The sequence below is a fragment of the Oryctolagus cuniculus genome, chromosome 11, assembly GCF_051225735.1.
Source record: "Oryctolagus cuniculus isolate XC-2025 breed Fujian yellow rabbit chromosome 11, ASM5122573v1, whole genome shotgun sequence".
Taxonomy (NCBI): Eukaryota; Metazoa; Chordata; class Mammalia; order Lagomorpha; family Leporidae; genus Oryctolagus; species Oryctolagus cuniculus.
In genome coordinates this window covers 103015333-103031532 of record NC_142877.1, presented here as the reverse complement: position 1 = coordinate 103031532, position 16200 = coordinate 103015333, and the positions used below count along the sequence as shown (strand labels likewise).

At 35.2% G+C, this 16200-nt stretch overlaps 1 protein-coding gene across 3 annotated transcripts in view; it reads left to right on the top strand.

The window, feature by feature from the left end:
- Nucleotides 1–14768, top strand: part of BLTP3B (bridge-like lipid transfer protein family member 3B) — a 135635-nt gene extending 120867 nt beyond the window's left edge. For all 3 annotated transcript variants that reach the window (XM_008256938.5, XM_070052743.2, XM_089308849.1), the window contains 2 exons: nucleotides 10843–11018; nucleotides 12250–14768. In XM_008256938.5, coding sequence (XP_008255160.3) covers nucleotides 10843–11018; nucleotides 12250–12369 — 296 coding nt within the window. In that variant the 3' untranslated portion in view covers nucleotides 12370–14768. The remainder of the gene's footprint in view (nucleotides 1–10842; nucleotides 11019–12249) is intronic.
- The last annotated feature ends 1432 nt before the right edge of the window (nucleotides 14769–16200 follow it).

Here is a 16200-nt window from a genome sequence, read left to right as displayed (position 1 = left end):
TTTGACTTCTGCTTTTCCAATTTGTATCTGTTTGATTTCTTTTTCTTGCTTAATGGCTCTTGCTAAAATTTCTAGGACTATATTAAATTGCAGTGGTGAGGCTGGCATCCTTGTCTGTTTCTAGATCTCAGGGGGAATGCTTCCAGGTTTTCCCCATTCAATAGGATGCTGGCCATGGGTTTGTAATGCACCTTGATTGTGTTGAGGAATATTCCTTCTATACCCAATTTGTTTAAGGTTTTCATCATGAAAGGATGTTATATTTTATCAAATGCTTTCTCTGCATATATTAGATAGTCATATGGTTTTGGTTCTTCAATTTGTTAATGTGAAATATCATATTGTTTGATTTGTGAATGTTGAACTATCCCAGGATACCAGGAATAAATTCCACTTGTTCTGGGTGAATGATCTTTCTGATGTGTTGTTTGATTCAGTTAGCTAATCTTTTGTTGAATATTTTTACCTCTATGTTCATCAGTGATATTGGTCTATAATTCTCTTTCTCTGTTGCATCTTTTTCAGGTTTAGGTTTTAAGGTGATACAGGCCTCATAGAAGGAGTTTGGGAGGGTTTCATCCTTTTCAATTGTTTTGAATAGCTTGAGGAAAACTGGGGTTAGTTCTTCATTAAATGTCTGATAAAATTCAGCAGTGAAGCCATCTGGTCCTAGGGTTTTCATTGTTGGGAGGATCTCCAATACTGATTCAATCTCTGTATTCATTATTGTTTTTTTAGGTTTTCTATGTCTTCCTGACTCAATTCTGGTAGATTGTATGTTTCTAGGAATTTTTTCCATTTCTTCTGTGTTCTGTGTGTAGCACATCCTTACGCATCTTTTGTAAAGCTGGACAAGTGTTGACAAATTCTTTGAATTTCTATTTTTATGGAAGGTCTTTATTTCACCTTCATTCATAAATCCGAGCTTTGTGGGGTATAGTATTCTGGGTTGACAGTTTTTTTCTTTTAAGACTTAGAGTATATCTCACTATTCCCTTCTAGTCTGTAGGGTTTCTGATGGTAATTCTGTGTCTAATTCGAGATCTCTGAAAGTAATCTGGCATTTTTCTCTGGTGCATGGTTTAGAAACTTTTCTTTGTTTTACTACGGAGAGTTTTTCTACAATGTGCCATGGTGAGCAAATAAAATATCACTGATTAATAATTTGTTTAATTATATTAGAGAAAAAGACAAAATGTGGTTTTGTGGGGTGTGTGTGTGTGTGTCTGTGTACAATGCCATCTATTGTTAGTGAATTTTAACAGCAGTACTTTGACTTTAAACATTTTTTTCACCTAATATGTCTGGAATAGAAAATCTTTATGGCATTGATTCTCAAACAGAAGAGTTTTGAGAGAAGAATATTGTGTGTATATGTATTTTGAAGTTTCCATTTTTTTTAATTTTTGAGATAATATATCAAATTTACATTATAGTCAAGGGCTTAATCCTTCACCAGATAAGAAGTTTAAGAAGCAAAACACGAAAGGCCATAGTTTAGTGGGAATATAGGCAAGGGCTATAAATAATAATCCAGTGGAAAGATGACTATTTCATCCATGTACAGTAAAACTTAAGTAGTATAACATTCTCTTTTTTTAAGATTTTTTTAAATTATTATTTGAAAGGCATTTTTACAGAGAGAGAGGGAAAGAAAGAGAAAAAGATCTTTCATCTCCTGATTCACTGCCCAAATGGCCATGATGGTTGGGGCTAGGCTAGGCTGAAGCCAGGAGTCAGGAGTTGCATCCAGATGCGTTAGCAGAGAGCTGGATGGGAACAGGAATATCCAGGACTTGAATTGGTGCCCATGTGGGATGCTGGTGTTGTAGGGGATGGCTTTACCCACTATACAATGCTGACCTAGTAGTATAACATTCTTAACCATTGGTTTGACAGGGGGTGTAAAACAAAGATTAACAAAATTATATTTGCAGCAATACTGATACACATGGGCATTTCTTTCGTTCTTTCTTTCTTTTTTTTTTTTTTTTAAATTTTAGTTCAAACATATAAGGGAGGACATGGCGAGTCTATTCTAGTTTTTAAAAGAAATTTCCATACGGTTTTCCACAGTGGCTGCACTAATTTACATTCCCATCAGCATTGTGTAAAAGTTCCTCTTTCTCCATATCTTCACCATCACTTGTTACTTTCTGTCTTTTGGATAGTAGCCATTCTTATGCGGTGAGGTGATATCTTATTCTGATTTTGATTTTGCTTTTCCCTGATGGTTAGTGTTGTTGAACATTTTTCATATATTTGTTGACCATTTGTATTTCTTCATTTGAGAACTGTCTATCGAGATCCTCCACCCATTTCTTAACTGGATTGGTTGCTTTTTTTCTTGTTGAATTTTGGGGGTTGCTGATAGATATTCTGGTTATTAATCCTTTGACGGATAAATAGCTGGCAGATATTTTTTCCCATTCTGTTGGATTTCTCCTCACTCTATTGTTTCCTTTCTTGTGCAAAAGCTTCTGAGTTTGATATAACCTATCTGTCTAGTTTTGTTTTTATTGCTCGTGCTTTGGAGGTCTTATCCAAGAAGTCATTCCTAGCGTCTTAAAATGTTTCTCTACATTTTCTTCCAGCAACTTTATTGTCTCAGGTCTTAAATTTAGGTCTTTGACCAACTTGATTTTTGTATATGGTAAGAAGTGTGGATCAAATTTCATTGATCTGCATGTATACATTTGCCAGTATTATTTATTGAAGAGATCATCCTTTTGTCAATGTATGGTCTGAGCACTTGTATCAAAAATCAGTTTGCTATATGGATATAGATTAATTTCTGGGCTTTCTGTTCTCTTCCACTGATATATGTGTTGGTTTTTATGTCAGTAACATGCTGTTTTAATTAATATAGCTTTGTTAGTATGCCTTGAAATCAGGTATTGTGATGCCTCCAAGCTGATTTTCTTTGTTCAGGATCCATTTGGCTATTCTTAGTCTTTTGTGATTCCATATGAATTTTAGGATGTTTTTTCTAAATCTGTAAAGAATGTCATTGATGTTTTCCTGGGGATTGCACTGAATCTGTAGATTGCTCTAAGTAGTATAGAAATGTTAACAATAATAATTCTTCTAATCCATGGGCAAGGAATATCCTTCCTTTGTGTCCTTGATGATTTCTTTCATCGATGTTTTGTGATTTTTTTGTAGAGATTTTTCACTTCTTGAGTTTAATTTACTCTTAAATATTTGATGTTTTGTCTGGCTTTTTTTTTTAAAGATTAATTTTATTTATTTGGAAAAGCAGAGTTAGAGAGAGAGAGAGAGAGACAGAGAGACAGAGATCTTCCATCTGCTGGTTCATTCCCCAGATGGCCACAACAACCAGAGATGAGTGAATCCAAAGCCAGAAGCCAGGAGCTTCGAGCTTATTCCAGGTCTCCTATGTCGATGGCAGGGACCCAAGAATTTGGGCATTCTTCCACTGCTTTCCAGCCACATTAACAGGGAGCTGGATCAGAAGTAAAGCAGCGGAACTCCAGCTGTTACCCATATGAGATACTGTTGTCACAGGTGGCGGCTTTACCCACTAGGCCACAGCGCTGGCCCCTTTTGTGACTGTTTTGAGTGAGATTTCTTTTTTGATTTCTCCTTTGGCAAGTTCATTAGCATATAAAAAAAGCTACTGGTTTTTATATGTTTATTTTGTGATTTGCAGTTTTACTGAATTGGTTATCATTTCTAACAGCTTTTTGGCGGAGTGGTTAGGTTTTTCCATGTGGAGCATCATGTCATCTGTAAACATGTGTATTTAAATTTAAATACATATACTTATGATATATTTAACATTGTACAGCAAGCAGCTTTGTCCCATATACACTCATTAAATCATTGCCAAATGCTTCCTAACTGGGAATATGGGAACTTTTTTTTATTATTATTCACCAAACTTAAATATAAAAACCTAAACTCAGGAGCAGACATTTGGCCTAGGGGTTAAGATGTCCACATCCCATGAGTATCTTGGATTCCAGTCCCAGTTCTACTCCCAATTCCAGCTTCCTGGTAATGTATACCCTAGAATAGCTGTAGCAGTTGGGTCTCTACCATTTTCCTGGGAAACGTAGATTGAGTTCCTGGTTTCTGGCCCCACTACAGCCTTTGTGGGCATTTAGGAAGTGAACCAGTAGATGGGAGCTGTGTGTGTGTGTGCGCGCGCGTGTGTGTGTGTGTGTGTGTATCTGTCTGTATATCTCAACTCTAAACTCCAAAAAGTGTCTGTCTGTGTGACAAGAGAAGAAAAACAAATAGAATTCTTTTATTTGAATAAACAGTAACTCCTAAACTTTGTTGTGAAATATCTGTTGAGCGTCTACTGTGGTACTAAAGAATTAATATTTTAGGAACAAGCTTGGCAGTGGTTAAAACACTGCTTGGAATGCCATGTCTCATGTCAGAGTGCCTGGTTCAAGTCCTGACTGTACTCCCAATCCAGCTTCCTGATAATGCTCACCCTGGGAGGCAGCATCAGTTACCCAAGTATTTGAGTCCCTGACACCCACATCGGCGAACTGTATTGAGTTCTGGGCTGTTGGCTTTGGCCTGGTGTCTTCTTTACTGTTGTGGGTGTTTGGAAAGTGAACTAGCAGACAGAAGAATCTCTCTCTCTGTGTGTGTCTTTCTCTCTCCTTCTGCCTTTCAAATAAATAAAAATAAAAAAATTAAAATAATTCCAGAGAATTAATATTTGAATAATGACTTCTGGTTTGTAGAGTACTTTTACATTAAAGTTTATTTAATTCTTACCATAACCCTTTGAGGAAGACAAGGCAAGTATTCTTGCCACCTCCATTTTGGAAATGAATTTCAAGTTTAGACAGGTTGAGTGACTTGTTCGCAATCAAAGGGCTAGAAAGTAAGTGGCAGAGCCTGCCCTAGAGAAAAAAGAATATGTCACTGTAAAGATTCTGCACATTTTATCCATGAGGGACATAGATTTGTTTATCAAAGTTTATAACTGCAGAACTAATAGTGCCCCTGAAAACTTATAAGACATTGTTTTAAAACAAAGGAAATCTATCTTTCTTACAGTAGGCTCTTATCACCCTTGTTTTTCACACGTTCTGTTCCTTAGTATCTCTTGCTAGCTTTTCCTGTCTTTTAACTTCTTCCTCCTGCCTTTTACTGCCCATACCCTCCCTCTTACCTCTTTCTCTTCCTATCTCCTCTTCCCTACTTTTCCCATATTGCTTCTTTATCTCTTGTTACATACACTTTCCTCTTACTCTTTTTCATCCTCTTCTCCACTCTCCGTCTCCTCTTTTTCTTTTTCCTCATTTCCTCTTCCTTTTTCCTTGTCTTCCCCACTCTCTTATTTCCCTTTCTCGCCTCACTGTATCTCCAAGAAGTTAGAATACAACAAGTTTCAAAAGTGTTTAGTTAGTGGGCTCTTTTTTCCTAGGAGTCAGTGGGTTGGAAAGGACCCTGTATCCTCAGTTATCTTCCTACAACCAACATAATCAGCTTTTATCTGTAGTTCATATTGGCCTCCTTGTTTAATTTCATTTAATTTGAACTTTTAAAAATTCTGAAAACCAAAGTGTATTAGAAATTATTAAACAAATAGTGTTTTAGTGATATTATTAATCTTTTTGAGGTTGAGAGAGTGAAGAACTTGGCTTTCCCATGCCAGTGAAATCCATTTTCTCTTATACTCATTACCAAGCTGAGTGATATGCTAGTCTGAGCAATGCGATTTTTGTAAAAATATTAATTGGTATGAAAGAATATTATAATAAGTAGTTTTTGAGTTGGGACTACTATCTTAAATTAAAGCAAGAGCAGTCCAAAACTCAATTTGATATCAATTATCCAAATAGATATAACTATTCCATTTTTATCTATAGAATGGGGGCAAAATTGATATAACCATCATGAAGAACAAGTTTGGAATATGAACAAAAGCTATAAAAGTTCTTTTATTCCTTGACTTAGCTATCCTCTTCTGGAAATCTTTTTAAAGGGGAAAAACAGGTTGAGTTGATTCTATTTTTTATCTACTAAGAAGAGTTTGATATGGCAAGTTTCCCTTCCCTCAGTCCATGTGATTTTGACAGTCTGGCAAACATATGACTCATTCATAGAGTGAGAATAGGACCCAGCAGAGCCAATGAAGAGATTTCAGCTCTTGGGACTCAGTGAGTGGTCCATGAGTTGAATGTGGTAAAAAAATTGTTTGTGTTCATGAATTTGAGGGCACTGAAGGAAGAAGGGTCACAGGATGTAAAATAATTTGCCCAGGATCATCAATGGCAACCTTGGCTTTCATATGCCTAAACAAGCACAGAGGAAAAGGAAAGTGGACCTGAGAAGTGGGGAGAGTTACATCCTGAAATTATGCCCCTGAAGAATATCATATGAATCCCAGTGTCCAGCAGTTCCTGAAGCTAGCACTTCACTTAGACTTCCTGTAATAAAAAAAAAAAATACAGTTTTCCTTTTAAAAAGAAGTTTGATTTGAGCTTCTGTTAACTTGCTACCTAAAGTATGTGATCCAAAAAGTAAAAATATTACTGATGTGTGAACATATTTCCTACATGGCTTTTTATAATTATTTTTAATATCATCCTTTTTGAGATACAATTCAACACTATCTCATACCACTCACCCATTTAAAGTACACAATTAGTAGTTTTAGTATGCTCACAAACAGTGCAACCATCACAACTATCACAACTCTACTTCTCCCTCAGTCCATGTAACTATTAATTTATTTTGTATATGTTCTTCTGTTTTGGACACTTCATATAAATTTAGTGATATAATATATGGTCTTTTGTGACTGACTGCTTTTTACTCAGCATAATATTTTCAGAGTTCATCCATATTGTTGTACATACCAGTACTTCATTCCTTTTTATAACCAAGTAAAGTTCTGTGGTAGGACATGTCACATTTTGTTTATCCATTTATTACTTAAGAGACATTGAGGTTATTTCTACTTTTTGGCTATCATGAATAAAACTGCTATAAGCATTTATGTCTGAGTTTTTGTGAGGAGGCATACTATCATTCCTCTCGAGTAGGTACTTGGGCATGGAATTGCTGGGTTATAAGGTAACTCTGTCAATAATTTGAAGAACTGCCAGACTTTTCCAGAATAGCTGTAGTATTTTACCTGTTTATCATTAGCACTAAATAAGAGTTTCAACTTCTCCATCTTTTTTTTTAAAGATTTATTTATTTACTTGAAAGTCAGAGTTACACACAGAGAGAAGGAGAGGCAGGGAGAGACAGAGACAGAGAGAGAGAAGGGTCTTTCATCCGCTGGTTCACTCCCAGATGGCTGCAATGGCTAGAGCTGTGCCAATCCGAAGCCAGGAGTCAGGAGCCTCTTCCAGGTCTCCCACATGGGTTCAGAGCCCCAAAGACTTGGGCCGTCTTCTACTGCTTTCCCAGGCCATAGCAGAGAGCTGGATTGAAAGTGGAGCAGCCGGGACTCAAACCTGCGCCCATAAGGGCTGCCGGCACTGCAGAAGGCGGCTTTACCCACTAAGCCACAACGCCGGACCCATCCACCTTTCTAAAATTTATTATGATGCGACTTTTTAATTGTAGCTATCCTAGTTGGACTGAGATAGTTTATCATTGCAGTTTTGATTTATATTCCCTGTTAGCTAATGATGTCAAGTGTCTTTTCATGTGTTTATTAGCCGTTTGTGTATCTCTGTTGAAGAAATATCTATTTACATGATTTGCACATTTTTCTACTTGGGTTTTATATTTATTAATGAACTGTAAGAGTTCTTGGTATATTCTAGGCACAGGTCCCTTTATCAAATATACAAGTTGCAGATACTTTCTCCATTCCGTGAGCTGTCTTTTGACTGATAGTGTCCTTGGAAGACAAAAGTTTTTTTTTAATTTTAATGAAGTTCAATTTATCTGCTTTTTCTTTTGTTTCTTGTATGTTGACTGTCCTATCTAAGAATTTATTGCCAAATCTGAGGTTATAAGAAATTTACCCATATGTTAAGAGTTTTATAGATTTAGTTCTTAAATTTAGCTGTTTGGCCGGCGCCGCAGCTCACTAGGCTAATCCTCTGCCTGTGGTGCCAGCACCCTGGGTTCTAGTCCCAGTTGGGGCACCAGGTTCTGTCCCAGTTGCTCCTCTTCCAGTCCAGCTCTCTGCTGTGGCCCAGGAAGACAGTGGAGGATGGCCCAAGTGCTTGGGCCTTGCACCCACATGGGAGACCAGGAGGAAGCACCTGGCTCCTGGCTTCAGATTGCCGCAGTGCGCCGGCCGTAACGGCCATTTGTGGTGTGAATCAACAGTAGGAAGACCTTTCTCTCTGTCTCTCTCTCTCTCACTGTCTAACTCTGCCTGTCCAAAAAAAAAATTAGCTGTTTAACTCAAATTATCGATTTAAGTTAATTTTTGTATTTGGTATGTCAGCAAAGACCATAGACACAGGGTTTACTTCTGTACTAACAGTTCTATTCCACTTACTTCATTGTTTGTTCTTATGACAGTATCAAACTGTAATTTAATAAAAAATTATTTGAGAAGAGAGAGAGCATTCCTATCCTGTTGTTCACTTTCCAAATGCCTGCAACAACTGGGCTGGAGCAGTCCAAAGCCAGAGGCAGGAAACTGAATCTGTGTTTACCATGTGGGTAGCTGGAATCCAGTCATTTGGGTCCTTACTGCTGCCTGCCAGGGACTGCATTAGCAGAGGGCTGGAATCAGGGCCAGGAGCTGGAAATCAAACCCAGATACCTGGTAGTGGATACAGGTGTCTCTTAACTGCAGGCTGAATGTACCCATGCTGCCTTGATTACCAACTTGCTTTGGACTAAGTTTTGAAACTGGGTTATGTTAGTCTCTTCAACCCTGCACTTTTTTCAGGATTCTTTGGATTCTTCTGGTTCCCTTGTGTTTCCATATGAATTTTAGAATCAGCTTGATAATTTCTACAAAAAAGCTAGCTCAGATTTTAATAGAGATGACATTAAAACTGCGGATCAATTTGAGAGAATTGCCATCTTAACACTATTGTATCTTAATTTACGCACTTGAGATTTTTTACATTTACTTATATCATCTTTAATTTCTTTGAAGAGTGTTTTTTTTTAATTTTTAGAGCAATGTAAATTTTGCATTTAATTATTAAATTCTTTCCTAAGTATTTAATCCTCTTTGATGATTTTTTAAAAAATGATTGATTGATTTGGAAGTCAAAGTGACAGAGAGAGAGCTTCCATCCACTATTTCACTCTCCATATGACTGCCAACAGCCAGGTCTAGGCCTGGCCAAAGCTAAGAGCCAGGAACTCCATCTGGATCTTCCATGTGCGTGGCAGGGACCCAAATATTAGGGCCGTTTTCCTCTGCTTTCTCAGGCTCATTAGTAGGGAGCGGGTTTAGAAGCAGAGAAGCCAGGACTTGAACTGGTGCTCTGGTACAGGATGCCAGTGTTGCAGGTGGTGACTTAACGTGCTGGGCCACAATGCCAGCCCCAATAATATTTTTAGTATAGTTATTAATTTCATGTTCAAAGTCTTCATTACAAGTATATAGCAATACAATTTATTTACCTATGTTTATTTTGTTTATTTCCTACAAAGTTACTGAACTCATTCAGTAATTTTAATAGTTTTTTAGTTGATTCCTTAGGTTTTTCTTTTTTCCCCCATATACAAGATAGTATCATCTATAAGTAGAGAGATTTTTGTTTTTCTTTTCCAAATAGGTAGATTTTCTTTTTTTCTTGACCAGTTGCTATGGCTAGAACCTCTAGGACAGTGTTGAATTGATGAGAACCATCATTGTCTACATTTGAGGAAAGAAAAGTGTGCAGTTGTTCACTGTTTAGCATATTAGCTGTGGGGTATTTATAGATACCCTTTATCAGATTGAGGAAGTTCCACTTCTCCTGGTTTACGTCATTTTTACCATGGAATGGTGTAGGATTTTTTCAAATGTTTTTTCTGTATCTGTTTTGATCATGTGGCTTTTGTTTTTTATTCTATTAACATAATTTTTTTAACTTTTATTTAATGAATATAAATTTCCAAAGTACAGCTTATGGATTACAATGGCTTCCCCCCATATATTAACATAATGTATTAAGTTAATTGATTTTTATGCTAAACCAACCATGCCTTCCTGGAATAAATTCCACTTGGCCATGATGTATAATTTATTTTTATATGTTGTTGGTGTCACTTTGCTGATATTTTGTTGAGGATTTTGTGTCCATATTCCCAAATATAGTGATTTTTGTTTCCTTTTCTTGTGATTTCCTCATCGGATTTTGGTAGCAGACTTCATAGACAGAATTTTGAAGGGCTCTCTCTGTTCTGTTTTTTGGGAGAGTTCATAAAGATTTGGTATTCTTTAAGTATTTGAAAACAATTTACAAATGAAGCCTTTTGGCCTGAGCTTGTCTTTGTGGGTAGTTTGTTGATTACTGATTTGATCTTTATACCCTATAGTTCTGCTAAAATTAGCATCTTAAGTACATTTGAGTAGTTTGTATTGACCTAGGAATTTGTCTATTTCTTCGAATTTATCTATTTATTGACATATAGTTTTTACTTTATATTCATTTTATGTCTGTAAAGTTAGTGGTAATGATTCCTATTTTGCTTCTGATCCTAGTAATTTCTCATTTTCTTAGTTAATCTAACTATAGGAATGTAAATATTGTATCTTTTCAAGAAATGAACTTTCCATTTTACTGATTCTTCTCTTTTTTATTTCATAATTCTGTCTTTATACTAATATAGATATATTCATTTTTAAGTTAGTTTTTCATAATAGAATTTTAAAAGGTTTATCAAGTATTTGGAACTGTTATCTGAGCATTTTATTTATTTGGTCAGATTCTCATATGCTTAACACTGGAAGTGATTTGAAAGAAAATGTCAAAAGTGATTCAGCGCTGCTGACCATTGGAAAGTCTGATCTGAAGAAGCAACATAGTGTCACTCAAGCCACTCAGACAAGTCCTCAGCCAGTTAATGTTCCTGAGTTCTCTTTTGACTTTACTAAGGAACAGGTAACAGGAAACTTAATTCAAATTCAGTTTCAACAATTAAAAAAATAGATGTTAAGATACAAATATTTAAAATGTTGTTTTCTTACTGAAATAATTGGTATTGTGCCTAGGCACTGTGCTAAATGCTCTGGTTACAGTGTAATTCCCTTCAACCTCTCTGCAGTTCTTTCCATATTTTCATGGTTTTCACCTCTAAAGTTCTATTCTGTTACTTTTAAAGCAAAGTTCAAGTGCATATACAACATAGTTGTACTTAATATTGCTTAACAAACTTTTTTTCATATTGCTACATTTACTTTGTACTTTTTTTTGTACATTTACTTTGGACATCCTGTCCCTGTCTATTGAGGAGCTTGGCATCTAGTGGCAAAGACAAGTGTGCAGTCAGTGATCACAAAATACCATGTCAAGTGCTATACTACAGGTTGGTGGAAGTATAGGGAATTAACCTAACTTGAACTGTAAGGCAGAAATTCTTCAACAAAGGCTAAAAGAAGTCTGAGAATTCTTTGCAGTTAAAAGTGTATACTTTAATGTGTCTGGGTAAATGCAGAAACTCCTTGATTTTATCATACCTTCATACTTAGGGTGTATGGAGTGGATCCAAGAAGATAAAAAACTTGAACTAAGTCTTAAAGAAGGGAGGGGAAACTTCTTGGCCATATAGATGGAAAAATCCAGTGGTGTGTTCAGAATATCCTGTCTGGAGCTCAGGAGAGATTTGTTATGGTTGGAGTCACAGGATTAGATGAGACGATCCAAAAGAGTGATTTACATGACAAGAGAAAACCAGCTCTGAGATCTAATAGATTGTAAAAATATAAAGGTTTTTTATTTTTAAAATAGAAGAAAATATGAAAAGAGCATAGGTTGAGAGGGATAAACCTCAAAGAGTTGAGTCATGAAAGCCACAAAAGAGTGAGAGACGTACGAAAGAGCAGATCAGCAGGCTCTAAAGTCTCAGAAAGATCTAGAGAAACGAAATCACTGTTAGATTTGGAAATTGGGAGGTAATCTGTGTGCTAAATTCCTGGGCCAAAATTAGGAACATTTTTAAGTGTATAATGTTTCCAAATAACTTCTCAACGCAGTTTTCAGCTCAAATGGACCCTCACTATTAATGAGTATGTCTACTATCTTAAGTATTATACCTTTGTATACTGTCTAAATAGTTTATACTTTCTAAAAATGATTAAATTCTTTTTTTTTTTTTTCAAATTTATCATTTCAGCTCATGGAAGAAAATGAATCTCTTAAACAGGAACTGGCTAAAGCTAAAATGGCTCTTGCAGAGGCTCACTTGGAAAAAGATGCTCTTCTTCATCATCTAAAAAAGATGCCAGTTGAATAGCAAAAATGGCAGTTAAAACTCACATTACAGCTTTGAAGAAGGAAGGTTATATTTATTATGTGGATGTTACCAGTTATTGGAAAACTTGATTTTCCATAAAAAGACAATAAAATGAAATGGAATGTGGTAAAGTGATGACTATTCTATAGGTAGTATAGGTATGGATATAGGTACGGGTGTTGAATTTTTTGATTATTTTTTGTTTTGGGGTTTAACACTCTTTTAAGCTGGTACGATGATCTAGGGAAGTCAATGCATATTGTAAAATAATTTCATGCCTAATGAAAAGAAGATGTCATTTCCTAATTTTGATATCTCACTACAGACATTTTTTGAAAAAAAAATTGAAAACTTATTGTGTTCACATAATTGCTAAAGTTATTTCTCACAATTTGTTAATAATTTATTATTATTTACAAGGATTCAAGTGCTCATAGGGCTAATATAAAATAAAAGGAAGGTGGTATACATTTTAAATGTTATTAAAATTATGTGCTTAAATCTGTGATTATTTAATTACTATAAAAAGCCCAATCAAATTAACTAATTATATAATTAAAGGGTTTGCAAACTCTGGAAAATCATTACCCTACTGAACTTACTAAGTAACTTAAAAATGTTTAAAAAAATAAAAAATAAGAACTTTAAATGATGGGTAAACCGTATAAGTGGAAACTATAATTTTCAAAGAAAAGATGGTACAGATGTAAAAATAAAAAGCACAAAGTGTAAAAAAATCAAATTAATAGAGTTTATGGCCAAGTGATTTAAAAAGCATTACTTGTACATTCCTTTAAACATTTATTGCTAGAAGTAAAAGAGTAATTTAATCTGCTAAATTTGGCAGCATTTGTAACTGTAAAACTTTTAATTAATACTGTTTATATTATTTCTTTATCATTCCTCTTTAAGGAAAATGTTTTTGGAGAATTTGCTTTACATGCACATAAAACAATTTCATAGCATTCTTATAGTATAGTATCATATTAAGTGTTTGCACATACTGAATTTATAAAGCTAGTTTTGATTAAAGTTCTATGTTATATATATATATATATATATACAGTCTTATATTATGAGAGTCATTGGTACATTTTGAATTCTATTTTCTAGGGATTAAGGTTGAAATCAACATGAGAGATAATTTCAGTCTTGCATTATGAAATAAAAGTACATGAGTGTTTAAGAAACAGAGGCTTTTAAAGATTTTAAATATATTTCTGATAGAATTAAACTAAGTGGTATCTATTTTAAAATTCACATTCTTAAATATACCCAAGATAAGACATCAAACAGCTGGACTATTCTTTCTTTAAGATACTTGAAAATTCTAGACCTCGTTGTAACATTTTATGGTGCTTTGCTTCTTTGGCATGACTTCTGTAGCCATCCCTATATCTGAATGCTTGGGAGAATACATATTTCATTCACACTAAGTGTTGCAGTGATTTAAATTTTATTGAAAACAGTATTTCATTTCTTTTTCTTCTGTGTCACCCATTTTCATTGACATAACTTAAAAATACTTACTGTTTTGGTAACAAAATATAGACAAGAACAAATTAAATTGTTAATATTTGAACTCAAGATATGTTTAAAATCCTGTTAATGTAAAACTATATAATATTCTTAGATTAAATGCAAAGGTCTAATGAAAAGATTTAAAATGTATAGCTTATGTCCTGATGGAAAACCCTTCATTGGTAGGTATGTATTCAGCAAAAGCAGTCTCTGTTGTGGAAAAGGACTGGTGGACCTTAACTTTGGAGTTTACAGTGTTTTTCAGGACTGAGGTGTTCCATATACAATTAAATTTTTTCTGATTATTTAGTATCATACAAGCCAGATGTTTTCCTTATTCTTAACTGTATTTGGCTTTCCCAAGAAAATCATACAAATAGTAGAAAGGATAATATACTGAATATTATGTATGCTTTGTTTTTTTTCCAATAGAGGTTGGAAATTCACAAAACACTTCCAAAAACATCATATTATGTAATTCCCAAAGCTAACCCTGTGAGATAGATCTATATAATCCAATTATTAGAAGTTTAAAAAAAGTACCCTAAGACTCAGAAAGGTCAAGTGACTTGACTAAAATCACAATTAGTACCCTGGTCTTACATGCTTTAATTTTAGCTTGACCATTGATTGATGATGTTGCCTGGGCAGGGATAAAGGGGGGAGGAAGGAGGAAGCATTGTCTTAGCCCTGTTTTCCTTTCAGAGTTGACCCTAATACTTTTAATTGTGTGTGTGCGTGCACGCTCATGTGCAATGTATGTTACCTTGTGTGTATCATTGAAACTACTTAGAAGATAATGGAACAATTTTTGTTTCATTATGGAAACCCCAAGCTATTTAGCAGTGCAAAAAATAAAGGAATAATTTTTTAATAAACTACTAGTGTTTTTTAAAAAAACTGAGCATCAATTAGAAATAAAGTTGTCATACCTTGAATTGTTTTTTGTTCAATCTCTAGTAGGGAGATGTTAATGACTGGGGAAGATAGTGTAATTTGCTTTATATTTATTTTTGTTTATCTTTGTTTTAGGCTTTTTTCCTTTATTTTTCATTGGCAAGTTAAAATTGAATTAATTTACAATGTACACTATGATATTTTGATTTATGTTACATTGTAGAATGGCTGCATCAAGCTGTTTAATTTATGTATTATATCACGTACTTTTTTATAATGAAAACACTTAAAATTTCTCTTAGCCACTTTAAATATAGAATCTATTGGGTTTTTAAAATATTTATTATATTTATTTGAAAGAGTTACAGAGACAGTACGAGACAGAGAGAGAGAGGTCTTCCTATCTGCTGGTTCACTCCCCCAAATGGCTGCAATGGTTGGAGCTAAGCCAATCTGAAGCCAGGAGCCAGGAGCTTCTACCAGGTCTGCCACCTGCGTGCAGGGGCCCAAACACTTAGGCCATCTTCCACTACTTCCCTACGCACATTAGCAGTGTAGAGCAGCCGGAACATGAACCAGTGCCCATATGGGATGCTCGCACTGCAGGTGGCGGCTTAGCCTACTACACCACAATGCCAGCCCCTAGAATCTATCATTATTAAACATAGTCATATTGATATATAGTATACATCTTGAACTTATTCCTCCTAACTGAAATTTTGTGTTCTTTGACATATATCTTTCTACTTCTCCCATCCCTACCCCAGCATTTGGTAAGCACTATTTTACCCTCTGTGCCTATGAGTTCAGTTTTTGCATTCTGCAATAAGTGGTAAGATCATCCACTAATTTAGCTTTCTGTGCCTAACATTTCATTTAACATAGTGATTTACACGTGTATCCATGTTGTTGGAAATAGCTGAATTTCCTTCTTTTTAAAAGCTGAATGGCATCCCACTTTGTTTGTATTCCACATTTTCTTTATCCATTTATCTAATGATAGACACTTAGGTTGATTCCATATCTTGGCTATTGTGAATAATGCTACAATAGAGATGGGATGTGTAGTTATTGCTGTTTTTTTTTTAAAGATTTATTTATCTATTTATTTGAAAGGCAGAATTACAAAGAGGCAGAGGCAAAGAGAGAGGGGGCCAGCACTGTGGCATAGCAGGTAAAGCTGCCCCCTCAGTGCTGGCATCCCATATGGGCACTGGTTCAAGACTCAGCTGCTCTACTTCCGATCCAGCTCTTTGCTATGGCCAGGGAAAACATTAGAAGATGACCCAAGTCCTTGGGCCACTGAAGCTACGTTGGAGACCTGGAAGAAGCTCCTGGCTTATTCTTTCTCTCTCTGCCTCTCCTTCTCTGTGTAACTCTGACTTCCAAGTAAAAATAAGTAAACCTTAAAAA